At 31.5% G+C, this 27,862-nt stretch overlaps 1 protein-coding gene across 4 annotated transcripts; it reads right to left on the bottom strand.

The window, feature by feature from the left end:
* LOC129920669 (ankyrin-2) lies at positions 1-26,580 on the bottom strand. 4 transcript variants are annotated; one of them, XM_056002127.1, is made up of 12 exons: positions 26,511-26,580; positions 15,689-15,898; positions 15,410-15,517; positions 14,943-15,239; positions 12,992-14,860; positions 10,375-10,690; positions 9,396-9,516; positions 8,597-8,821; positions 6,685-8,525; positions 4,042-5,004; positions 1,519-1,579; positions 1-581 (listed from the first exon to the last, which is right to left on the bottom strand). In XM_056002127.1, the coding sequence occupies exons 2-12, from the start codon at positions 15,833-15,835 to the stop codon at positions 68-70; spliced, it is 6,462 nt and encodes a 2,153-aa protein (XP_055858102.1). In that variant the 5' UTR covers positions 15,836-15,898; positions 26,511-26,580; the 3' UTR covers positions 1-67. The 4 variants fall into 4 exon arrangements, with proteins under 4 accessions (XP_055858102.1, XP_055858101.1, XP_055858100.1 ...); XM_056002126.1 differs by having other exon boundaries at positions 26,507-26,576; XM_056002125.1 differs by lacking the exon at positions 26,511-26,580 and adding an exon at positions 26,148-26,391.
* Between the last annotated feature and the right edge of the window lie 1,282 nt (positions 26,581-27,862).

Consider the following 27,862-nt stretch of genomic DNA (forward strand, 5'->3'; position numbering starts at 1 on the left):
TATGTATATATATATTTAAATATTTATATATATGTTTACTATATAACTTTTTTTCTGTATTCTGTATCTAATTATTAAAATGGTGTTTCTCCTGGTTCATGAAATCTTCAGTTACATTCTTTACTGGCTCGATAACAATCGAAGGTACATCGCGATGTTTTTCAATTTTTTGTTGAATTGTTTGCTTGTTATTGTTCAAGTTGTTAGAACCAACAACAATTGATATTGGTCCATCATCATCATCTTCTTCGTCTTCATCATCATGGACATCATTATCGAAATTTACTTTTGGCTCTGCTGGAACATATGCACTTTCTGTTATGATTTTTGTAGACGAAACAGCTGATGCTGCAGCTGGTGGTGATGGTGGAAGTGGCGGCTCGTTAATGACTTCATCTTCAAGAATTTCAAAATTTATTATTTCTCGTTGTTGTAGTTGTTGTTGGTTTTGTCCTTGCAACTCAGCAGCTTTTGCCGCTGTTGATAGAATTGAATTATCTAAATATTCCATGAGTTCATCTTTCTGTGATTGAATATCCTCAGCTGATGCATTTGATATCGTTTTAATTACTCGCCAGTCGCTACAAAAAAAAAAAAAAAAAAAACAAAACAGATCATTTTAATTTGTAAATATCTAATTTTATTTTATTCATTTTTCTGTTTTAAATTAATTTTATCGAAAAAAAAAACTCAAATAACTCGATCAACCACTAAATCTTGTAGACACTCGAAGTTTTCCATTTACATTTCAATTGAGATTAACGTGTAGTGATGCTCAAAAGATTTCCTTGTAAATTCAATGTTTCAGTGGAATTTAACTGTCATTTCATATGACTTTTAATCGAGATCGAGAAATAAAAAAATTATTTCCAGGTAACTAAAAGAATATGACCAGAGGACATATGAAACAATTTCTATTGCTCAATGTAGCTTCCCATCCCTATGCCCTGGCCCCTGGATCTGGAACCCAAAATTGAGTTAATGTCTTAGCAGATTCTGATATCCTGTTTCCTTTAAGCCAAGAAATTTCGCTCAATGGTCACTCTTTTTTTAGAACCATCGATCGGTGCAGAAATTAATAGATTCGTTTCTCAAAAATATATCAAGGTGAGGTTTAGTAGTATGTCTGACCGATTTCTGTACTTTGCTAAGTCTAAGTCCCCATACTGCCACACCCACCTTATGTGAGTATCGGTCTAATGACGGCTCTATATAGCCACCCAATCAGTTAATTTAACGGAATAAAAACAACTAGAACTCCAGTACATATTGATTAAGTTGTATAGGGGTTAAGGTGCAATTCAAATTTATTCGCCAATTTGAGTAGCTTGTTAAAATCGCTCACAAGGAATAAAAATAATTAACAAAATGAAAAGAATAGATACTTTATTTCCTGTATTGTTTTACTGTAGTTACTATTTTAATATTTTTTTTTTTTCATTTTCGAAAAATCTATTGTTTTAGTTAAAAAAAAAAAATAAAAAAGAATGAAAAATTAATAATTAATAATTTACTCACTCATCATGATTTCCAACAATTGCCTCTACAGATTGTTCAATGCCTTGATAAAATTCCGGTTCTACAGTTAAGGAAAACATAAAAAAGTTAATTATAAAAAATTATTAATTAATTTTATAAGCATTTTATATTTTTGAATAGTGAGAAAGTGAAAGAGAACAAAAGAAAGGCAAAACTAAGAAAAACAATGCAACAGATAAGGATAGCTCTTGGTTTTTTTTTTAAAGATTCCACTCATAACAGTGATTAAAAGTCATATTAATTCACCCGCCCCTCTCCCCTAAGTTAATTTTAATATTGCTTTGGCAGGAAAGCACTTTAAAGTTTTAATTCCATGCTGTAGTGCAAAGTAAGCTTGAATAAGTTGAGAAATTAAGTAAGAAAGAAAGTTTTAAATAATAAACTCACAAAAGTTATGGAAAAAAGAATTGTTATAGGTACCACAAGAAAAATTGAGTTACAACAATTAATTCGTGTTTAAGGATTTAAACATATTCAATTATAAATGTAGCATCGAGAATTTCATGCACGTCGAAGTATATTAAAAAATAAAAACAAAAATTTTTATATTTATGCTTAAAAAATGCTTGATGCTTTGTTGTTCAAAAACAAACAACGTTTACTTGATCATAGAAATTTTTTAAAATATAATTTTAGCATCACCAGATGCCAACTTCTCGTAAAGGGCAATAGTTCTTGAAAATAATATCTACTATTTTTAAGGTCGCAATCTGTCGCGTGATACTAACCATTAGGTCACAGAATACGACAAGTCACAAGATTTAATTTTAAATTAAAAAATATTTTTTTATGTATGGATTTTCAAGTCGAAAATTTAATTCATATTACTTGTTTCAACCTAAGCTGTTTGTCTTAAGAAAATAATAAAAGCTTCTTGTGATGTGAATGCAGGACAAGGGAAAGCGTAACACTTATTTTGACAAATATGGATTCTAACTAGACGGTGAATAGTAATACCGGATTGTTGTAGAGGAGTTAAATAAAAGCATTTTTTACCATGGGAGCCTCCGTTTCTCCCTGGTTTATTTTACAACAACGCAGCATAAATATGCCGTAACAATAAAATCGTCATTTTTTTAGAAACAACAGATACATAGAATATTCTTATTAAAAAAAAATAATGTAAGTCTAAATATTATACACAAAACAAGTACAAGTATTAAAAAGCATTTGATAAATTTATACAGAAATTGGGCCATTTTTATAGTTCTTTCATAAGTTGTGAAATTGCTGCTTCTAAGAATAACTAGGGTTTATTATCCTAGATCTAGTTATTATTAGACCCATTTTTAAATCAATTCTCTATGGGAAAGAGTAATAACCTTAGACTTCAGCCTATGTTAGAATTGGTTTAAAAAAATATGACTATGAATATGGCCCATTATATTTAACTCATGCAAATAACAAACATTTAAAAACGAAAAACAAAAATATCAGCCGAGACATCCATTTACAGAGTCGAATTGAACTAGTCAAAATACGAACACACACACATACACAATTTCGAACTAGTTTTTGAGAAAGCTAAGTTCACGGATGTCGAGATTCCAAGAAAAAAAAAAAGAATAGTTTGGCTATGAAATATTTGCATGCGATTTAACAGTGTTACTACATACAAAGTGTTTTTTATATGTATATATATTTTTTTTTTTTGTTAACATTTTAAATTATTTTTGTGGTCAAGGAGCCAGCAGCTCATTTTTTGTCAGTACAAAGTGTTTACAACATTTAAATAAAAATATTTTTTTTATAGTCAACAACTCAAATATTTAAGACGTGAAAGATAAAAGTGACAAAATGAATTATATTTACGAAGCTCAATTTTGTCTTCGAGGAGAAAATTTTAAAAACTGATTTTACATTTTTAATTTATCCAATTGAGGCCTGACAACTCTGAACTTTCATTGTAAACGCACTCTTCAAACAATGACCAAGCTCTTAACATGAGAACATTTAGTAAACAAAAATAAAACATGGTAACGAATAAACGTTTACCAATAAATTACAAAGGAAATGTTGTACAGTTGTTTATAATATTAATGATATCTGGTTTCAAATAAACTCGAAAATTAAATTCAACAATTCGATCGCTGCTGTAAATATGACCGTCGTCAAATTATAAACAACACGCGCTAATATTTTGATTGTTTTGATAGTCTCAAATCCTTTGCGTTTCATTTGAAAAAGTAAGTTGCCAAGCTTTTATTGGTCTAATTTTTTTAATGTAATTTTCTTTCACTTCTGAAAATTTGAGCTTGTTTTTTTTGTTTACTCTTATTTTTAATGTAAAATTTTTGTAAATATGCTTTGGCCCAGTCGGCCGACATTTTTGTTCTCTCAATTGAAACTCAAAATATAGATTTAATTATACACATTATTTGATTACTCGATGCTCGCGCCGTCTGGGCCATTTTAATTTAGCATTTTGTATATTTTTTTTCCTTTCTAAATTAATTTTCTTATCTTTTTCAATTACACAAGTTTTGTTGCTTTAAATTCTACCTGTATGTTCTTCGTCCTCGCTTAATTCAATACCAGGCTCATGCAAGGCAATATCTGAATCGGATGACGAGCCTACTGTTTTAATGTTGTTTTCCAAAGATTTAGTGCTACTGGTTTTTGATTTTGTTGAAGTTATACTATTATGTGTCATGTTTGAGGCAACTCCTCCTGCTCCTGCTGATGATGAAGTAATCTCGGATAAAAGAATTGTGTTTTCTTTCGGCTGTTGATCTAGTTGTATTTTGGCAATTTTTGCATCTTCAAGATTAACAAGATCGTTGGCATTGGCATTTATATGTGTGCGTTCTTGTTGTAAAAACTCTAACTGCGAATCGATTGTATGTGTCGTCAATTGTTTTGCAGCATCCAAGCCAATCATATTCGGAGCTGCTTCCCAAGTTATTTGAGTAACTTGGTCGCCGCCTTGGTCGTATATTATATCTTCTTCAATTTCATCAACATCACCACCAATTTCCGATATTGAAGATGATACTATTTCAGCATCATGAGATATGCTAGGTGCATTATCCGATTTGCCAACATCATCCAGATTAGAACTTGAAATTTCCATAAAGTAATTATCATCACATTCATTAGCATTACCGCCAACCACTACCACTGATGGCATAGACATTTCAATTGTTTTTTGTCCATTAATACTCGTTGGAAAATCATCATCTTCTGTGCCATCGTATGAAATTTGTTCAGTGTTTTGTTGTTGTTCCTCTTTCATAATAATACTACTTTCATAACTACCTATATTCATATCATCGAGATCACGATCATTATTATATTCTGAAATTATCTCGTGTGATTGAGGTTCAACCCAACTTTGCTGGTATTGTTTCTGATGATAGTGAGGATCAAACTGCTGCTGTTGACTGATCACCGTTACTACTTTCGATGGTGTGATTTTTTTTGGCGATTCAGAGACGGCGGCGGTGTTAGCCGTTGATTCTAGATCTTGAAAAATTACATTTTTATTTTTTTAACATAATAATACATATTTGAAAATGTGTCTAAATTATCAATTTTAGAAAAAAAAACTGACTTAATAAAATTTATTGGTACATATATATATTTATATATGGTTTAATAATATAAAATAAATGTCTTATTTAGTATTGTATTTTGTTAATTATGTATACAAATTAGAAATTAAATAAGAATGCTACAAAAAAAAATTACAACAATCAATTTAAAATTTCTTAGAAATGTAAGCATTATATAGTGAATTGAAAATAACTACAAGAACAAAGAAAGTTCTGCCGAAAGATATACATTTTCCACACTTTTATCCGGTTTTCAGCTGTGTTCAAAAAAAAAAAAAAAAATAGAATGCATGACTAGGTCGCACGAACTTGCTTCTAGGGTTCAAGTTGCTAGAATTTTTAGGACTTCTTATATAGAAATTTAGTAAAATAGACATTCTCTTAAAACTTACAATTGAATTTTTTTAACAAAATCGTTGGAGCCATTTACGAGCAAATTCATGTTTACTAAAATCGGTATATATGACAGGTACCGTTATTTTTGGTGCAAAAAAAATTAATTCCAAAAACCCCTCTGGAGAGTCGCCTAAAACCGCTACATAACATGTGTGATGTTAATCGGTCCATCCGTTTAGGCTGTAGCAGTTTAGGCGTAAACAGATAGACAGATAGATAGTCTACACCAATTGTTTTTGATTTAACATTTGCTCCCTGTTATATGTATCTACCGCAGGCGAAAAAATTGCCTGACTTACCACAAAAAACGTGGTTGAAAAAAGATTTCAGAAATATTGGATCAAGTTAATAGTATCTAAAACGATGTTCTTCTACTAAAAATAATTTGAATGTAATTTAAAAAATGTTGTAAGCACAGCAACCTCAAAATGTTGTTTCATCCCAATTCACATATAACAAACATGTATTTAAACTTTACATAGCTAGTTAATCCACTCCGTTAGACTCCGCGCAGCTTTTCCGAAAGACTTTTTGTTTTACATGATTTTTATTGACATTGTCCAATGACTAGTTTATGCATCCTTTCGTTCATTCGTTCTTTAATTTTTAAATTCATTCCAACAATTTTGAAACTTTAATCTTTTAGCTCTAACTGCAGTTGTAAGTTTTAATTGTTGTTAACTCATTTTAAGTGTTTTTCAAATATGTATGTATTTTAAAAATTAATTTACAGTTTATGTTTATGTGTTTAAAATCGATAGCACTGTTGTAAAAATAATACTACTAAATAATCACGCAAAACGAGTTTTTTGTTTTCCATTTATCATATTTCTCTAACCTCACAAACAAAACCCCTACATATTAATGGGGTTTTCTTAAAGCTTACCTGACGATCACTTGGACGGAAAACACAAATAATATAAAAACAAACGAAAAAACAAAACATTGGAAAATGAAAATTTTTAAGAAACCAACGAAGAGTTTTAACACAAAACATATAGTTTACACAAACTTATGTTGATGACTTCTTAATGGCGTAATTTTATATAAGATAGATTGTATAGAAAAAAAAAATCTAAAGCATGAGTAGAACACTCTGCTGCAAACCAGTGCATTGATACATTCTCTTTTTTTTTAGAAAACATGTCTGTCAGGAGAGAAATTATTTTTTTTTATTGTTTTAATACTCACTCACCTTGGATATGATTATTACTTTCATAATGTTTTTCAGTACACTCAGCATCCTTGTCGGATTTCTCTTCGAATTTTTGCACAACATCCACTATGGATTTTTCTTCAATTTGAAGTGATTCTGTGGATGCAGGCAGTGGCGGAGCTATTGCCATAGTTTCGTTATCGATTAATTTAAATTTCTGTGGTGTTTCGTTATCATCTCGATCTCGATGAACTAGCGATGTATCACATGATGTTGAATTCAATAGATCATCATTTAACGAATCAAAGCCAGATTGATCGAGTTGCATTTTAGCAACTGCCTTTTCCATATAATCTGTTACAAGTTCGAGATTGAATATGCACTTTTCAACAATATCACTTCGATTGATTTTGTGAAGGGCTTGTTCTAGAGTATTTCCATTAGCATTGTTACCAGCTTGTCGCAACCATAATCTAAGCATAACCATAGCTTGTTTGGATGCTTGCTTTCCAGTGTATTCGGATTTAATTAGCTCAATATCATTTTCTGGAACTTGTAATTCTTTGGCCAAACTAACCCAGTCGTCTTCCAGGAGATTGCATATATCTGATAAGCGTATATCGGCCTTATGAATCTCATCAGCTTGACGGTATCCGAAGTTAAGCATATCTCGATAATTAACACTGTGATCGAGACTCTTTTGTGATCCATTATGATTGTCTGCTATTATTTCATGATCTGTAAGGGTCACATTTAATGTGCAAATTGGTGTTTGTGGTGCCTCGCCTTTGCTAATTTTTGGTTCACTCATAAAACTTATGCGGCCAAATGGTTCTTCTTGATCTTTGACGCGTACAAGAAAAGAGAGTCGATTTTCACGGAATGCATGGAACTTCATATTTAACTGTTCACCCGATTTCAATACTGGCAACAAATTTCCAGCAAATTCAAGATAAATATCCTGATCTTCGGGTATCTCGACATCACGACTCTTTGCCACTTCAGTAAAATACTCTTGATGTTCAAGTGTTTTATCTTCTTTGTCATCTGTCATGCAGAAAACACTCAATTTTGCTTCAGTGTTGCTTATTCGTTTAGCGAATACCACAAATTTGACCATGAATGGAACCTGCGCCATATATGAATAAAGCTCTGTGGCCATACGACTGGCTTCAGATACATTTCGACAATCCATTAACCAGAAACGTGCAGATACAGTTGTAGTGAATGACACACTGTCCTTAACAAACGCCAATGGAGTTGAACCAGTTACATCTTCCCAAACAGCGCGATTTTGACCGCCGGTAATTGAGCAGAGCAGACGTAAAGTGGGTGCATTGCCTGAGTATTGATTTACCATTCCTTGTGTATATGCTTTTGGTGCCGGAATACTAAGTGTTATTGCCTTGTGGAATTTTCGACGACGCGGTTCAACGGTAACTACTGGCGAGACAGCCACACCTTGACCGAGTAATTTGCAGCAGCCATTCAAATCGACTGGCTGAGCCTGCAGGCCGACACGTATTTTTTTTGTGAGCGCATTAGGCGGGAATATTGCCTGCACTTGAGGCACAGCCGTTGATGACACAGTGCCACCGTCGGGTCCGATTGCATGCACTTCCTGCCGAATGCGCGACACAACCGCAAAGAAATGTGGAAAGTTGCGTGTAACAATGCGTACAATGCGAGACGTGTGTAGGTCCTCCAAGTGGCTGAGTTCGTTCGATTCGAATGTCTTATCGAGGACGTCGCGAACGGCTTCCTCGCTATCATATAGTGTGTGTTCACGCCAGGTTTCCCCGTTGTCAGATCGAAGTATAATTATTTCTCGTTCTTTGTCACGCAAGGAGCCAAAATGGGGTACTTCCAATATAACAGAGCTAAAATGGTGGAAATACAAAATTTTCAGATAGTTTTTTTTTTTATAAAATATATGTAGACGAGTGCATACCCTAAGAATTTTGCTTCTACAGGTGATAGCTCCATGACACGACTGACTAAAGCTTCACCTTCCATAAGGGGTGGTGGATTGGCCACACGCTGTGGCTTAACATACCGACATGTAATTCTTGTTGGTTGCGCACATGACTTTGGTGGGACAATAACTCTCACGCCACTATGACGGCAACCACGCATTGATCCACCACGAGCATCAACCAGGAACGAAACTAAGAAACTAAGAAAATTAAAATAAAAAAAATAATAAAGTCATGATTAATGAAATCGAATGATTTTTATATAACTTAAACTTGATGTAAAAATATACGAGGGCAAGGTGAAAAGTTCGGGACCTGACAATGAAAGACATAATCTTCTTAGAACTCAAGACACGTAGTCCAGCGTTTCTCTCAATACAAAATTCCTTCCCGGAAATGAGAGACTGGAAGCACTTCCCAGATATTTTTTTAGTTTCGGAAACAGATAAAAGTCTGACGTTGCTGGATCAGGAGAATAAGGGGGATGGGCAAGAGCATCATCATACTCCAAATCCCGAAGTTTCCCAGAGCCAAACTATCTTGGTGGGAAATTATTTTTGTTTTTCCTCGGACTAGGCCACTTTTTACGAATTTACGGCATCCAGCTTATCAAGAAGGTTGAAGCAGTATTGTCCGGTTATTGTTTTACAGTTTTCTCGATATAATAGACAACAGCTAAGATTGTTGTTTGTCGTTTGCTGATTGGATGGCTATAACAGTGTGAAGCCGAGAACTTTTCTCCTTGCCCTTAACATAAAATGGATAACAACTTACCCAAGATGTACTGGTGGTTTGATAATTGTAACATTGTCAATTGATTTTATTTGATAAGTGTTTGTTGTCGGCGACATATTTTGATTCACGTATTTGGCAGTCGCATTATTTGTAGTAAAAGCTGAAATAAAATATCAAAACAAAAATACAATTAAGTAAAAATTTGAATTTTGGTTAATTTTAAGAGCTCTAGTTATTTCATACACGGAAATATAGTAAACAACAAATATGAGCTCTTTTATAAATCCACAAATCTAGTGGATGCTAACCCTAGCCTAGTTCCAATACTTTCGTTCTCTTCAGCTCGGAAATATGTATATGTATTATTATATTTATGCGAAGATCAAGAAAAGAGAAAAGACTTTTTGTTCTAATCGCATCTTTAAGTAATGCCTTTTATTTGTAATTAAAATAAGCTATTTAGCAGGTGGCAATGGCACAGAGGAGTAGGCAGAGCCGGCATCGCGGGTTTTAGGCCAAGGGTGGGCTCAGAAGTTTTTATTAAATCGCCAGCTTAACTAAAGCCACCTGTGCGTAACTTGAGACAATTTTCAACTATGTCTCTTCTCTGTGTCACGTAGTTTTCTGTCATATGTTCTTCTGTTTTTCTTTCTACTATTTGTCTTTTTGTGTTGTATTAATGTCTTGTTTTGTATCAGTCAATGCACTTAGTTTCTAGCACTGCAGTGTCTCTAGTCCGAAAGATTTATCTTCGGATTAGACGTAAATGTAAACTATTTAACTTTTTACTTAAGTAACGAAAAGACTTGTGACACAGGGAAGAATTTATTTGTATATTCTACCAAAAACAAATCAAAACAAAACAAAAATGTTTTTCTACTATTTTTTTTTTTGCACTAATTTTAGTAGTATACATAAATCATACGAAAGATGACATCATATTTTATAAAAAAAAAATCAATTCTAAACAAAAATTTACTGATAGTAGAAGAAGATAGGGTCTTAACTCGAAACTTACTTTTGCGATTACTTGCGTAGATCTGACCATCATCGGTAGTGTCATAATTGTGTTGATCATTCTCATTGATAATGGTTTTCAAATCGTCTGTAGCCATGTATTTATATTGATGTTGGTCCAAGTGATCCTCACCACCTTCGTCTTCAGAATCTGACATAAAAGCTTCATGCATAGATTCTGGAGCAACAACTTTATATTTTTCTTCCAGTACTCCAGTAACAGTATTTGTAATACTTTTTTCGGTAACAACTTTTAATGTTTCAACAGCAGTCACATAACCAAGTTTATTAGCAATATTCAAGGCCGTTTGTCCATGCTTTTAATTACAAAAAAATAATTATGATAAAAGAGGGCGGACTTTACAAAAAAAAAAAAATGCATACAAAAAGATCTTGGATTCGGTCAATTTAGTGCAATCTCTTAGTTAATTTTTTTTTTATTAATTTCAACGTTTTAATTTTTATTTTTATTTTATTTTAATTTTATTTTTTTATTTTTATTTTGTATTTAAAACAAATTTCAATTTCAATCACACGGTTACACCCAGAAAGGTAATTCGACTCATTCAATTTCGATTTCAAAAAAAGAATTTCAAAAACGGCAAATACATTTTTGTTCTCTAAGACTTATAAAACCAACGCAGTTGTGTGCCTATTTTATTTTTAATGATGTGCACTCTTCTATATTTTTAGAACGCGCGTTCTCTCTGATGTGTGTTTACTTTTTGTCTTCGGAATTTTTGTCGGTATATTTTTTTTTTTTTGTTTTGTTTTTGTATTTGATTTTTCGATACAATAGGTATTGAAATAATCGACATGTAAATAAATATCTTTTTTGGTAATTTCAAATTCCTTACATTTGCTATGCAAAGTTGAAACAAAATAAAAAAATGAGTATACGGTTTCAGATCGCGATTTAATCTATCTAACAATATAAATCTTACTCTAAATTGATTGCTGGAACAAAGTTCTAATAGGCATTTACTATGTACAGTGCGGTTCACAAGATTAGCTATACATATACTATTGATTGTGTTGATTTGCTATTTAGTGACATTATGTTTTTATTGAAATTGCTGCTTTTAAACCAGTGCCAATAAACCTTTTTCAAAAAACAAATAGATGTTAGAGTTGTAGATAAATTCAAAGAATTGAAAGAAGCAATAAACAATGGTAATTTTTTATTGTATATGATTTCAACTGATTCCCACTTACCTGCTTGTCACCGCTTAGGATCCCTTCCGACACTGTATGTTATGTCAGATTAATCTAAGTAATTAATCATCATCATGTGCAAATTTATAACCCTTAATATATTTGTATGATAAAAATGAAACCAACTTTTTAACTTTTTTTAAATATATCCCTAATCAAATGAACTGCACTGTACACACAACATATGTGTATAATTGGAAACATTCCAATGAATAAAAGTATAGATGTTATTATACTCAGAGGTAAGTGATAGATTATGACGTTCATAGAGGTTCATCTATACTGTTTAGATTGGATGCAAGAATGTGTGTTCAGTTTTTTTTTTAAGCAATGATATCGCAAATAAAAATCAAACTCATTCGGCACACGCTGCCGATGAGGTATGTTTCAAAAACATTTTTTTGTTTTTAATTTAATTTCCTATACTTTTTGACGGAAATACATATGATAATTTGTTTCAAGCGGAAATTGTAAGTTAAAAAAAAGGTATTAATATTTAATCAAAAAAATAATTGGCAGTACAGCAAAACAAATATAGTAATTAGAAGAGGTCTGTCGTGAACAGGGGAATTTCCGGACCATTCGTGGATTATATACATACGCATTGGGAAAATGTGTACAGGTGACCGCCCCTATGACCTCAATGCATAAATACTTACAAACATTAACTTTTTAGTTATTCTTAATACCTTGCGACCGAAAATTCAGACAGATAAGATAAGTTTAGTATTGGAAAACTAAATTATATGCTTTGCACGTGGTAAATTTGTTTAGGGTCGCAATAATAATAAGGGGAGGTATACAGTTTCACATTTTGGAAGGTGTGTTTGAGCATGACGAAAAATATAAAATACACGACTGGGTCGCACGAAATTGCTCATAGGCTTTAAATAAGTAAAGTTTTAAAAGTTTTTTATCTTAAAATTTGGTAAAGGTAAATTAAACTTAATTTTTTCCTTCAAACGAAAACAAGGTGTTGAAAAACAACTCACCGATTCGATGGTATTTGATTATATTTTGTATCACCTCTAGAACAGACAGAAAATAAAAGCATGACCAAAATCTTTTTTTGTATAAAGAGATGATAAATTTTGATAAAAAGTTAAGGCCAATTATCATATATCAACTTAACATTTATTTTTTCAAAAACAAAACGGAAGTAAACATATTTTTTTCTTTTCAATTGACATACTTTTTTCTCATAACGGTACTTAATAAATTGTTTAAGGCAAGGGAACAAGATCGAAACTAAGTGTTCTTTAAACCATACTTGGGTATAAAGTGTGATTGAAATCATCTTGTTTTTTGTAAAATATTTTTTTCAACCATTTTTGTTTTAATAAACAAAAAAAAAAAAAAAAACCAAACCAATAGAATTCATTTATTAATAAAATTGAGCTTACATTTGTGAGTGCATTTGGGTTGGCCTTATGCGTCAATAGTAAATTAATAACCAGCGTGTGCCCTTGTTGGGCAGCTTGATGAAGCGGTGTGTATCCTACATTTGTACTTAACTCAATATTTGCATCGTTTTCGAGTAAAAATTTAACCATCGTTATTTGGCCAAAATGTGCAGCAACATGAAGTGGTGAATAGCCAGCTTTGGTTCGCTCTGATATCTGTGCATCATTTTCAAGTAAAATTTTAGCAACTTTAACTCGATCTTCCTGGGCACACAAATGCATCGGTGTTAGTCCATTTCTGGCTGATATATTTGCAGAAGCACCATGCTCAAGCAAAAGATTCACCATATCGGCATGTCCTTCTTGCGACGCTAAATGTAGTGGAGCAAAACCAGATTTACTTTTGGCATTCGGATCAGCACCGTATTGCAATAAATTTGTAGCGATATCCATTTGATTTTTTCGAGCAGCAATATGTAGGGCTGTGTGTCCATTTTTGGCACTTGCTTGTGGCAATGCACCCTTTTCGAGCAATAGTAGAGCAATTTCCTGATGGTCATAATGGCTGGCCACATGAAGTGGTGTTACACCATTTTTACCTTGACAATCAACATTAGCCCCCTTCTGAAGTAACAATTGAACAATTTGTACTTTGCCATATTTAGCGGCTAAATGTAGTGGCGAAAAACTTTTCTTTGTTACAGCATCGAGGGAAGCATTATTATCTATTAGTAGGGCTGCGACTTCTTCTTGGCCTTCTTTAGCGGCAATATGCAATGGTGTGTAGGCATCTTTCGTAACCGAGTCAACATTCGCACCGTGCTGTAGCATTAGCATTATAATATCAATATTGCCAAGACGTGATGAAACATGCAGAGGCGTTTGTCCTTCGCGCGCCTGTGCATCAACTTGGGCGTCATTTCGCAGGAGAATTCGAATAATGTCTGTTTGATTGGCCCGAGCAGCTAAGTGGAGTGGAGTTTCTCCTCGAACAGTTGGTGCGTCTGGATTGGCATCATGTTGCAGCAGGTATATAACTATATTCATACATCCCATAAAGCTGGCAACGTGCAGCGGTGTTAAACCGCTTTCGGTTGTCGCACTAATACTAGCATTGTGTTTTAATAAGAGCTCAACCACTTTAATACGATTCTTCTTGCAAGCGATATGCAGCGGTGTAAAACCATTGAGAGCTCGTGCATTTGGATCAGCATTGTGATCGAGTAAAAGCTTAGCTACCTTAACATGGCCGCAATGTGCTGATACATGCAATGCGGTCAAGTAGTCAACGGTCACTTCATCGACGGGCGCTTTGTGCGTCAGTAGAATACGAGCTGCTTCGTCGTGTTCGCCTTGAGCAGCCATATGTAAGGGTGCTAGGCCATTTTTTGTTTTTGACAAAATCGGTGCGCCATTCTCAAGTAATAATTCAATAACTCCTTTGTGGCCTGACCGTGCAGCGCAATGTAGCGGTGTTAGTCCATCACGAGTAGTAGCGTCTATACGAGCGTTTTTCGATAAAAGCAACATTAGAATATTCTTTTTGCCCCACTTGCAAGCAACATGCAATGGTGTTATATTATGCTTGGCAATATAGTTGACATCAGCTCCCCGCTCGATTAATAGTTTGGCAATATCAACATTTCCATAATGTGCAGCAATGTGTAGCGGAGTGAATCCACTTTTTGAAACAATATCAGGGTTATGTTCGTTCTCTAAAAGCAGTGTGGCCGCTTTAACATCATCCTTTTTGGCAGCAATATGAAGCGCTGGAAGACGAACCTTGCCTCGGGAATCACTTTCGAGTAAAACAGCAACAACTTTGTCGTGACCCTGTTGCATGGCAACGGCAAGTGGTGTAAATCCATCCTATTTTTTATTTTTTTTTCAGTTGATATAAAAAAAAATAATTTACATTCATGCAAATAAATCACAAAATTTTTAAAGGTACCTCTGTAGCAAGAGATGGATTGGCGCCCTTAGCTAAAAGATATCGAACACAAGCATCATGATTTTCTTGAGCCGCCATATAGAGCGGTGTAAATCCATTAAGGGATTGAACGTTTACATTTGCATTGTATTGAATCAAAAGTTTGATAACTTCCTTTTGACCGGCAAGTGAAGCTATGTGCAGAGCAGTGTTCCCTTTTTTTGTGGCATTGTCAACATTTGCACCGCGCCGTAAAAGTTCGCTTACAATATCTATATAGCCATCTTTAGCTGCTAAATGAAGGGCATTAAGGCCATTCTAAATAGGACAGTGTTTTGTTTTTTTTGTATTTTTTTCTAGTTTGTTTTTGTTTATTTTTTTTTTTTCAAGGTTTCAAAAACAACCTTCATATTCAATAAGACTTGTTAAATTTTCTTTAAATATAAATTTTATTTGTTTTTTTTATATCTTTTTCTTAACTTACTTACCGCATTGCAAGTGTTTATGTCTGTTACTTGTCCAGATTCTAGAAATTCAATAACTTTACCTAATTCACCACTGCGACCGGCTCTAAGGAACGATATTGTTGCATCAATCTACAATGATAGTAATAAAAAAACTTAGAAAATTAGATTAATTATGAAGCAGTTTAATGAAGAATTTAACAACAAAATTACATATTTGTTTATGCTTTTAATTTTTTTTATTTTATTCTTTCTCTTAGATAAAATAAGAGGTTTTTAATTAAATTATCAAAATTTACTCACCTGTTTATTGAGCTTATGTGCAATTTTTTCTGTCGATCCTCTTTCGATTTGTTCATTGTTTTGTGGGGCTGTTTCAACAGCTGTTGGAAGTTGAATATCCTTTGCCATTGAAGGCAAATTTCCATTTTTTGTGTCACCAAGTGCCATTTTTGTGAGTATTTTTTTTTTTTACAAGATCTTAAGTTTGATCAGATATCATGAAGATACGATCTAAAATAAAAAGAATACTTTTTCAAATTAAAATCACAACATGTTGTTTTAATTTTTTTGTAAAATAATAAACTGAAATTAAGATAAATTGTGTTGTCCTATTTTGTTTTACAATTTAGTAGATTTAACATTTGTTTATATTTCTTTTTTCTGAGCTTAAACAAAAAATTAAAAAATACTTGGTATATTTTAAATTCATAATCATAATATTGGCCCAGTTTTTGTTTTTATTTTTTTTTTAGTTTTTGTTCCATAATCAAAAAAAAAAAAAAATAATCTAAATAGCCGTGTTTTATTTATAACTCAGTACTTAGTTCAGTAAAATTTTGCACGGGAAACAACAAAAAATGATTTCTAAGGATAAAGTTAGTTTCAATTAGTTTTTAAGTTATAGCTTGTAGGTACTAAGCTTATATTAATAAATAAAAAAAAACTATTTTATTTTTCTGAACCGTAAAAAAAAAATAGGATTATTATTAATAAATAAAAGTAATCGTTTGTTGTTGTTTACACCATAAAATGTTTACTCAGTAAAATACTGAGTACCAATGATATACGGCTAATATCTGTTTTACTAAACAAAGCTTCTTTTTGAACGCATCAACCCATGTCGAAACCTTCAAAACCTGTAATCTTCCAAAACATTTTTGTTTTATTATTTTGATTGTATTTAAATATTTTTTGACACTATTCTTTGAATTAATTTTTCTCACTAGATCACAACATGACATCATCATCGTCATCATCATAATATATGTTTCCATTAATCATCAGTCATCTCTTTATAATTTTACAATACAAAAAACTTTACAAGAGCAGATGTATGATTTTCATATATTTTGAAATGGCTAAGCTAAACTGACATGTTCAGTACACACAGAGTTTCGTAGTGGAGAGAAAAAAAGTTCAATTAAATGTGTGCTGCTCTTGCTCTGTTCAAATTAATTACTTCCTTTTTTAGTCATATGGACATGGTATGTAAACTCAATTAGAACATCAATTGGACGAATGGAAACACACACAATATGACGACATACAGAGTATGGTTCGGTTCACTTGGCGCACTTGACACACTCAAAATAATAAACTTCAAACAAAAATGTATCTTTTTTTTTACTAGTTCCACAGGGCAAGTATTGAAATACTGGTGCTATGTAAAAAAAAAACGTAAGAACGAGGTTTAAACGTATTACTTACCACTGTGAAAAAAAAAAACTTAAAAACAAAAATTGGTTTTCGCATATTGTACAGTCAATGTTTTTATAATGTCAAAAATTTACTCAAAGGCTTCCTTCTTTTGTGATTCATCGAAAGAGGGCTTAGTTATACTCCAGTCGCAGCGTTGCGCCGGAATAAAGGACTTACCTTGCGCGCAGAGACACTATTTGTTTTTTTTTTTATGGTTCAATAGGAAATTATATAAAAATACTTAAATTCAGATTTGCACCATCTGATCACTTTTATTAAAGGACCTATGAACATAAGTGCATTTTCGCGATGTTTTGCGTTTAGGCAATATTTATCTACGCTTCAGTAGGTCGTATAATCTATAATCGGCCGCTCCGGCCGGATGAGATATAAAAAGACAGGTTTTTTTATTCTTTTAGAATGGTTAGAGCCGTTAAAAAAAAGGAAATTTTAATCAACACATAAAAACAGAGTTTCAAAAAAAATATTTTTTTTATCTTCTATGTGAATTCTTAGTTGTTTGAATACAAAAATTATTTTGTTGAACGTTTTTTTTAATTTGGTCATTGAGGCCGTTTAAAGGTTGGGTATCTATTTTTTTTACTAAAATTTTCTTTCAAATCGGTTAAGTAGTTTAGCAGAGTCAGAAATCAAGAAAACGGTTCTATGACAGGTTCGTTAAAGCCACTTTTTCAATTTCGCCTCTAGTTTCAAGATAATTACTTTAGTAGTTTAGGCTACAGTTGAAGATAAATATAGACTGCGGGATCCACTTTTTTTTTGCATTTCTTCATCGTAATTGTTATCTCTAGTTCGTTTTTTTTCAAAACATGATATGTCCATGATTTTCAGGAGAAGAAAAAAACGTTCTTTTTTCTATTGTTGTATGTTGCAAAATTTATATAAACAAAAATATATCCTGTAGAACTTTCTCCTAACTACAGAATACCGTTTGGTATTTACTTTTTGGACCAATAGTTCAAAGGATAAAAAAAATACTTTAAAAATAAACGAATTTAAAATTAGTTTTAAAATGTATATACAAATTTTTTTAAGCCTTTTTTCCCGGACTAACTTTTTTTTTTAATTTTTTTCACGAAAAATTACAAAAATCTTGAGAAAAAGTGTTGATATTTTCTAATTACACACCAAAACAAATAAATAATGATTGAACTAGTTATTACATTGTATAAGGAATGTTTTTAGCTGAGAGTACAAAAGTTGAAGTCCATTTTTTAGTAAAAAGAACTAAAAGATAAAAATGCGCGTACAAACCAATGTGTTTTACCAAAAAGTCTTATTAAACTAGTATTTAGATTGGAAAAGCAAATTTTCTGATTAAAAACATGTTAACATATTCCATATATGTTAAGAGAATTCTCATTCTCTTTCAGTGTTATCGTTATTTAATTTTATAGCTCTTAGCTTAAGGATACTTGAAAAATTGAGAAAATCCTCACAAATCCTGCATTTTTTTAACTAAATATTAACTTTTATACAGATATTAAATTTTTTGTTGTTCGTACTACATAATGCAATAGCTCATGCAATAATTTTCAAATTTTAGTTATTGCAATAAAAAATAAAAAATAATTAATAGGTGGTTTCATGGGGAAACCACTAGGAAGCAAAGGGTTAAGCCTGAGTTTATCAAAAATATTTAAGTTTGTGTTTGTGACCAATTCTTTATCTATTATATACAGTAGCGAGCAAAAAAAATGCAAACAATAAAAAAATTTGCATTTTTTCGCTCGTCTAAAAACGCATATTCAGGTAGACTTTTGACCAAATAATGTTTTTGGAGTAAAATATAGAACAAATTGACTCTGTTTAATGAAAATAAAACAGTTTCAATATGCCAAATTTGGTAACTTAGTTCTTGTTAAAAACTCTTTAAGACTTTTTCGTTTGCATTTTTTTTGCTCGCTACTGTATATTAAAGTTTGGTTTTGTGTACGTTCGCTAACCGGCCACACCGGCTGACTTATTTTCTTAATTTTTTTTAAATCAAAGAGGTATAAGAGGAGAAGGTTTAAGGCAAAAAAAATTTAAGATTTTATAGAGTAAATAGGGGTAACACGACATTGAAAAAAGAGGCTATTTTCTAAACGATAAGTCGTAAAGAGTTGACTTTTTTTTTAAATGATAGACAAATTTATTCAATAGTTAAAAAAGGTATGGAAAAAATTCAAAAAAATTTCAAAACCAAGTTGTGAAGGTTTTTTTTGCAGTCATAGACCTTCGACAAAAGACTAATAAGAGGTACGCAAAATTTTGCACAGAAATTTGAGTTACACCATGAGAAAGATATTAAAAAAAAAAATTAGGGGTCCAAAACGGAGTTTTTTCATAGGCCCTGTATATTGAAATAAAAATTTTTGAAAAACAACCTAAATTTTAGGGACATTTTTGAGTAGTTTTTAATTTTTCTGTAATTTTTATAAGCCTCCAAAAAATCTCAAGCTAATAGGAAATATAGGCTTTAGTCATGCGCAAGCATTTACAAATTTTTAAATTTTAAAATGATTTTTGACCGAATAACATGAAAAACAAGTTTTTTTGTCCCAAGTTTTTTGGCCGTTTTTAACATAGGCCATATTTTACATAGGCCACTTTTGCTAAAAGTTTAAAAGTGAATATTTTTAAACGCATTTTACGAACTCTTCAAGTTTTGATTCCCTTTTTCATTTAAAATGTTAACTAATTATATAGAGTCGAAAATTAAAAATAAATACAAAAAATGGCGGAACGAAGTCCGCCGGGTCAGCTAGTAATTTTATAATTTAAGTAGTTTAATTGGGCTTTTTTTGTCAATTTAGTTTCTTTATGTAAATAAAAAATTAAAACATAAATCTTTGTCCCGACGTTTCGCTGGAGTTTCTCAGCATCTTCAGGGGCGTCTACAATGTATTTTTGAACAAAATACAATCCGAATACTTATGTATGTAACTTGAAAGACCCTTTAGACTTTAGATTTTCAACCAGTAGTCAACAAGATATAAGGTAAATGATTTCAAAAGATTATAATCTTTATTATAATAATTATAAGTCCGGGACTTTTATCGTGTTTTGCTAATAAAAAAATATTTCAAGTAGCTGTAAGATCGGATATTGAAGACAGGTGCGGTTATCCCTAAATAACAAACTAAGTTTAAAAAGCGAATTTAAAAAAAAAATTAACTTAATATGTTTTGAAAATAAATGATTCAATTGTAATCTACTTCATCTTTCAAAAGTCCGATGCAGCTGCAGCGTCATCTCGGTTGCGACAAAAATGGGCCCAGAGGCATAAACATGAAAACACTTTGTATCGTTTCGGTTAAAAATTTCTTTGGGCGATTTTTGTTGGTCCCGTATGCCATTGACGGTGATTGGAAGGATTTTGTAATAAGCAATAATTTATCTACGCTTTAGTAAATTGTGTAATCGGTAAGGTGGATGGGTAGGAAATAAAATTAAGTTCCGAAATTGAAAAAAAAATAAGTGTTTTTTTTAGAGAAGGAAGGAACGTTAATTTCCAGGGGATCATGACGTTATCTCGAACGAAAAAAATCTCGAATACCAAAAATCTCGAAAATAAAATTTTTTATCTAAAATGTAAAAATCTAAAAATCTCGAAAGACTAAATCTTGAAAAAAATCTCGAAAACAAAAAAACAAATTCTAGCTGATTAAAGAGTTGAAACTCAAATAAAAGGCAATACATATTCAGTTCCATAAAGAAGATATTTTTTTTTTTTTCGAAATTTACATATAACAAAAAATCAATATTTAACAAATAAACAAAAAACTAATAAATAATTCATTATAAACCAAATATCAAAACCAAATAAAAAATGCAAGTTATAACTTAACGAAGCTACAAATAGGTATAACAAAAACTTATGAATGTATTTTAAAGACTTGAGTTGTACGCAAGACCTTAAAGGTATCCAACATAGTTCATTTCATCCTTTATTTGCAACAATTTGATTAACTTTCATTTTAACTATGTATAACCTATGCAATCAAGTTGTGATAACAAACAATCTCAAGCAACACTAAATTCAGGTACCTGAGGTGCGTTCTTTTTCTAACAATAGTCAACGATCGTTGTTATGTCAAAAATTATTGTTGAAGTGCCATTGTTAGAAATCGTTGGATTTTTTACAAATCATTTAGGAACGATTTATTGTTAGAGATTGTTAGACTGTCAAACCACCAGCTAAATTTCTTTTGAGAATACTTTTATTTCCATTATTATAACAAAAAAAAAATTGTTTTTTATTCAAAATAAATTATCTTTCATCAAAAAATTAAAAACTCTCTTTTTATTTTAATTTTTTCCGCTAATTTCCAAAAGAAAAAAATCTTTGAGTTTGTTTTGTAAGCAAAACATACACTTTGACACATCAACAATCTCACGAATGTTCAACTCATATCATGGAGGTGAGTTGGAAATAGTTACGATTTGTAACTATTTGACACTTATAAACGAGTTTAGGAACGATGTTCATTTGTCAAATAGTTACAAATCGTTACTATTTTGTAGTTTAGGAACGACAAAAGTTAACGATAGTTAACAATAGTTAACTATTGTTAGAAAAAGAACGCACCTCTGGTGTCCAAATTACGAAATTTTTGTGCGATCGCTTATTTCAACGTTTGCTTTCTATAGTACCTATCAATAGAAAAAGAAAGAGAACAACCTTTAAAACGATCCAATGATCGATTGTAAAAGTATTCAGCGATATGGGTTCTGTTTTTTTTTAAGGGGTTATATCTAGTTGTAAGTACAAAAAAAACGTTCTTTTTTGTGGATTTTTTGTGAGGAGGCATTTAATTATATAAACATAAAGAATACGTATCCATATAGCAAATTTAATGTATTAAAATAATTCGCTGTGTATTTAAAAAAATATTGGGTTCCGTTATTTTTGTATTAGATCTCCTAGACGACCTCAAAAAAAAGGTGTCTGGCGGTGAGCAAGATATCTCTGATCCAAGTCACTTAAAATTAAAAAAACCAAAAGATTCATTTTTAGGATAGACGAATGCAGGTTATAGTAGGGGAGCCCAGGAAGGGATTTCGCGCGTTACTCGAGCGCGTCAGAAAATCATATGGGGAGGAAGCTGGTACTCAGTAATGTACTCCTACCAAATATAAAAGCTTGGTACAGTGGTCTGCGTTGTGGGCAGCCCGTCAGATTAGTCAAAAAAAATCGATCCTCGGAAATACTCGAGCGCGTCAGATTAAGAAATGGTAGGCTAAGTACATCTAGGAAAGTGTATATTTCAATAATCTGACAATTTGAGCGTGGCATAAGAAAATGGGAGAGGCACAAAGTTGTAAAAAAAAAACGTCACCTCGAAATACTCGAGCGCGATTAACTTTTTTTTTATTCTGAAGGGAATTTTATCAGGAACACGAAAAACATATAATCTGACGGTTTTCAGGGGGCAATATAGCCAAAATTATCGATAAAGCATGAACGTACAGTAAAAAAAATACAATTTTTTGGTTCGTGTTGCTGAGTTTTTAACGTTTTTGTCGAAATATCTTAATTTTTTTTGTCTTATTTACCTACACTTATTATGTGGATACGGATTGACTTAAAAAAATCTAAAGAATTCATTAAATTGGTCCAACACTCAAATTTTTGTATCGAGGTAAAACGTGACATTCTTAACTTTATAGCAAAAGCCCCATCTTTAATAAATATAGAAGCTCTGATCGTCTGGTCATTACGTAATGTTCTTAGATTTGGGGTATTTTTTCTTTCGTTAAAGACCAGACGAGCAAAACTTATGACTTTAGGTACGTTTACTTTTTAATAATATAATATCATACGAAAGAAAGATTATCAAGTAAGTATCATAACCATTTTTGCTTACAGAAACACGAGATGACTACAAAGTTGAACAAGTGGAAACCAACCTGGAAGACGAATCCAGTTATTATGAATATTAAATTATTATTGATTGACCTTTGTATATAATGTAAATTTTGTATTACATCCAGTAGGTAATAACCAGAAGAAACGAAAAATATTGTTTTATTCAAAAACTGTCTAATTTTTTTTTAATTGTCAGATTAGCAATACACCTTAACATAATTGTCAGATTATCATTTAGGGTGACTCCGACATCGAGCTGAACCTACAGTAGAAAAATCTGACGCGCTCGAGTAACTTAAGTTAACAATTTTTTTTTACATTTTCAAAAATGATTTATAAGTGTAGGCCACGTCCAAATCGTCAGTTATTCAAATTGAACACTATTAGGAGTTCACTGAGCGTACCCTCTCAAAATCTGACACTCTCGAATAACTTTTTTTTTTTTATTTTTTCTACCGCTTTTTGTAGCCACCCACCACTGTCTTATCGTCAGATTAATATTTATCGGTTATCACAAAGTCAATGCAAGTATACCCTATTAATATCTGACGCGCTCGAGTATTTCAATGTGGCAGTTTTTTTTTACATTTTCTTAACGTGTTTATAAGCTTTTATCCCCACTTAAATGGAAAACTTCCATATACTTTTTTTAGTTTTAGAACCTAATCTTCGCAATCCAATAGGTCCCCATGGCGCTCGAGTAACTGCAAATTTAGCATCTCGGGCTCCCCTACTATTATGAACGAAGGAATATTCAAAATTTTGATTTTTGACAAAATGGAGGCTTCCCAAAGAAAAAAATCGTTGTTTTTCACGAAAATTTACACTTTAAAGTGGCTTAAAAAATCGAATTATTGTCAAAAACCTTTTTCCTTCGTTTATTGCCTGACGAAAGTATCTAAAAAAATTGTGTAAAAATTTCAAGCCGATTACTCCAGCCGTTTCGGAGAAATTTTGCTCACCGCCAGACACCTTTTTTTTTTGAGGTCGTTTAGGAGATCTACTACAAAAATAACGGAACCCAATATTTTTTTAAATACACAGCGAATTCTTTCAATACATTAAATTTGCTATATGGATATGTATTCTTTATGTTTATATAATTAAATGCCCCTTTCCCAAAAATCCACAAAAAAGGTTTTTTTTTTGCACTTACAACTAGATATAACCCCTTAAGTTGAATAGAATGTTTACTAGCCAACCTGGATTTATTAATGACTTATAAGTATTTATAAAATAGAATTAATATATTAACCATTGTCTCAAAAATTAATATTTTAATTCTAGATTTTTTTTTTCTAGATTTTTGTGTTTCTAGATTATGCTTTCTAGATTTTTGTTTTCGAGAGTTTTTTCATTCTACCTAGATTTTTTCGAGACGCGGCGAGCATTATGCTCACCAGATTGTGAGAGGGGGGGGGGGGGGTATCTTGCCCTCGATACTTTACCTCATAAAAACATAAATCAGGCTAGAGAAAAAAAAATAATTTTGGCAAAGAAATGACAGCAGACTATACTTTCCAGCAATATTTTGCAACCACAAGTTAAATTTATATTTCACAAATGCAAAAAACTTGCTCGCAAAACAAGTTAGAAAAATTACTATAAATATGACCTAATTTCTAAAATCATATTTTATTCTCGTTTCAAACACTCAAATATCCAATGGATGAGCAACAAATTTGCACAAACTCTACTCATTTCTCAATACTTTTGTTTTTTTTTTTAGGTACTTGTGTTGGTGAAGCTACAATATAGAATTGAATAGTCCTTTATCAATAATACCTATTCTTTTGGTTTTAATAGATTGACTTTTTATCGACACCGAATATTTACTTTATTTTCAATCAAAACTAGAATATAAGTAAGTAATCCCTTGCTGAAGTGGTGCGAATTGGAATGGCAACGGATAAGGGAGCAACACAATTCTGGTTTTTCTCATTCATTTTTGTTTTTTTTTTCACAAACAGGGTGAAATATTATTTCAGAATATACACACCAACGAATACCTACAAATACAAAAGATAAAAAAGCATACAAAAAAAAAAGAATTAAAATCAAAAGCATCAAATTCAACTGGTTTTTATTTTTTGTTAACCTGATGACTTGTTCTTTTTTGGCAATGACTACCATTATAATCTTGCAAAGACCCATTAAAATAGAGTAGCTCTCCAATCCAATACTCAAGTAGGTAGATAGCTAGTTTTATTTGCAAAATGTCAACATTTAACATGAGGAAATGATTTAAAAATACTCGTATACGACCGACGAACGGTGGCGGCATCAAAACCGAAGCAAGATTGACATCATCACGAACGATACACAGAATTTAAGAATAATAATGTTAACATTGAGGTAGGCGTTAAATATTGACATTAACATAGAGCAGAGAAACGTGTTGTACCTACTATTGAGTTGGGTCAAGGTGTTGCATGGCGATGGATGGCATCCATTTTCATATATTCACACAATACACCACAAATCATCATCGACATTCATTAAGTTAAAGCCCATATTTCAAAAGAAGAATTAAAGTTCTTCTTTTTTAGATTAGAACAACTTAACGAAAAGAAACTGGCATTCTCAATATGGATGTGGAATGTTTGGTTCGTATGTGTAATAGGTTGCTCTGTAGCCGTAGCTATACAGCAGGAAGGCATACACAATATTGTTGTTGTGATTGCTGTTCTCCTATTGCTCAGAATCAGAGCTCAATGATGCCTAGAAAAATGCCAGGCCAGGCCAGGCCAGCCCGTGCAATGCAACAATACATAATTGTAAAAAAAAAAAAAAGGTTAGGTACAAATGCACCAGGACCAAGAACAAAACCAGAAACGCTTTAGAAAGAAGCAAACTAATTATTTTGTTCATTTTTTTTTTTTTTGTCAATTTTAATTTCTCCCTTTTTTGGTTTTCATTAGTTCATGTTTTGTTGAATGGAATGGCAATCAGAATCGGAATCGGTGGCAGGCAATATACCAAAGAAAAAAAAAACTGAATATGAGGCAATCATATACATTTTTTTTTTGTTATGTTTTTTTTTTGTTGCACTTCCAACGCACAATCGAATTAATAAAATAACATGATTAAAACATTTCGACTTACTTTTCTGTTTTCTTTCAAAAAAAAAAATGCTTTCCTTTTTTTTGCAAAATAATAATAATAAAACAAAATTTTATAACTCACTCGACAGTCGAACACTTAAATAATAATTCTATTTTTTTTTTTTTGTTATTGTTTAGTTTATATTCAATCACGATTATTTTACTATATCGGCTCGGTATATAGGAATTAAATTGGATCAAATTGAAGAAAAAAACACTCACAAATAAAATTTTTTATTTCAATTCTTTTCTTTTTTTTTTTGTTTCTTATAAAATAAATTGGAATCGGTTTCTTCTTTTATTGAGTTTAAAAAAAAAAAAATAAATTTTTGTAACTGGAGTTAATAATAACTTGGAGCTCTTTCTTTAAAAATCATTTATTTACTAGAAAAATATTAACAAAAAAGAAATATATTAAATAAAAAATCCACAAATGCGCACTTGCCACTTTTTCCACCCACCGCAGATGATGAGATGATCACTATAAAAAAAAAATAATAAGAATGGGCACGTTCAGAGAGAAAAATATGAAAAAAAAATTTAAAGAGTACTGAACTGAAGTTTGTGTATAGGGTGTATTTAGTTTGTTTTCTTTTATTTTTCTGAACGCAACAAAAAAAAAAACAAAAACGTTAGTTGGCAAAAAGGGAAATTCTCAAAACTATCTTTGTCTATTCCTTTTCTAATTTGACATTTCTGGGCAGGGAAAAGGTAAACAAAAAACATATGGTCACACACACTTAAAACAAATACTGTGTTCGAAATCATTTAACCACAAAAACTTGTATATTTTGCGATTATTGTTTTCAATTCTTATTAATTAAACAAAATCATTAGGGGTATTGACGATCCGATGCGCAACTGGTCTAGTATCATTGCAAAAGTGTAAAAGTGCAAAATCTTACAATACTACAACAACAAAATATACGCATTAAAATTTTACAACAGTCTTGCACTTTAGCTATACGATACCCTATAGCATTATTTTGCAACATAAAAATACAATAGATTAAAGCCTTAACTACATTGGCCACTTTTTGAAAAAGTACAAAAGTGAAAAGATTTTTTTTCTGGGTAGCGTAATTTGTTTGTAAAAAAGAGTATGCAAATTGTTTTTCAGACAAAAAAAAAGCTTTCTGCATCATTTGTTTTAATTTTCGAGTCGGAAAAACAATACAAAATTGCATTTGAAAATTTTCACTTTTGTACTTTTTCACTTTTTGAGCCAATGTAGTTATAACTTAATACTTATGTTTCCACTTATAAACTTGTTTCCACCTCTGCCCTAAATCTGGGATTTAGCTAAGTAGATTTACGGCCATATTATTCACTACTTTAAAAAATACATCTGGATGTAAAATTGTCAAATGTCAAAAATAAATCTGAATACAAAAAAAAATAAATAGTTATCCCTATTTTAACTATGAAAATAGTTAAAAATGACTACTTTTTTGTCTGTGTGATGGTGAATATCAGGGATTTGGATTTATTTTTGACATTTCAATTTCTTTTTACATCCAGATGTATTTTTTAAACTAGTGAATACTATGGCCGTTAGAATAAATCTCGAGATTAATTCTAATGTCGAATTCCTTTCAATTTTTTTAATCGCCTCAAAAAAATCGAATTTTTGGTGTTAAAGCCTGGTACGCTGCTCGCGCTAAATTTTAGCTCCCATACAAATTATCGAAAATTTTTAGCCAAGATAAAATGGATCCCATACAAGTTATCGATAACTTGTATGGAAATTTTATCTCAGCTAAATTTTAGCGCGAGCAGCGTACCAGGCTTAAAGCC

Source organism: Episyrphus balteatus, chromosome X (genome assembly GCF_945859705.1).
Source record: "Episyrphus balteatus chromosome X, idEpiBalt1.1, whole genome shotgun sequence".
Taxonomy (NCBI): Eukaryota; Metazoa; Arthropoda; class Insecta; order Diptera; family Syrphidae; genus Episyrphus; species Episyrphus balteatus.

Coding starts and splice junctions, on each gene's coding strand:
- LOC129920669 (XM_056002127.1), bottom strand. CDS start 15,835: ATGGCACTTGGTGACACAAAAAATGGAAATTTGCCTTCAATGGCAAAG. Junction 15,240..15,409: donor ACATAAACACTTGCAATGCG/GTAAGTAAGTTA, acceptor TGTCCTATTTAG/AATGGCCTTAATGCCCTTCA. Junction 9,517..10,374: donor CTACGCAAGTAATCGCAAAA/GTAAGTTTCGAG, acceptor ATTTTATTTCAG/CTTTTACTACAAATAATGCG.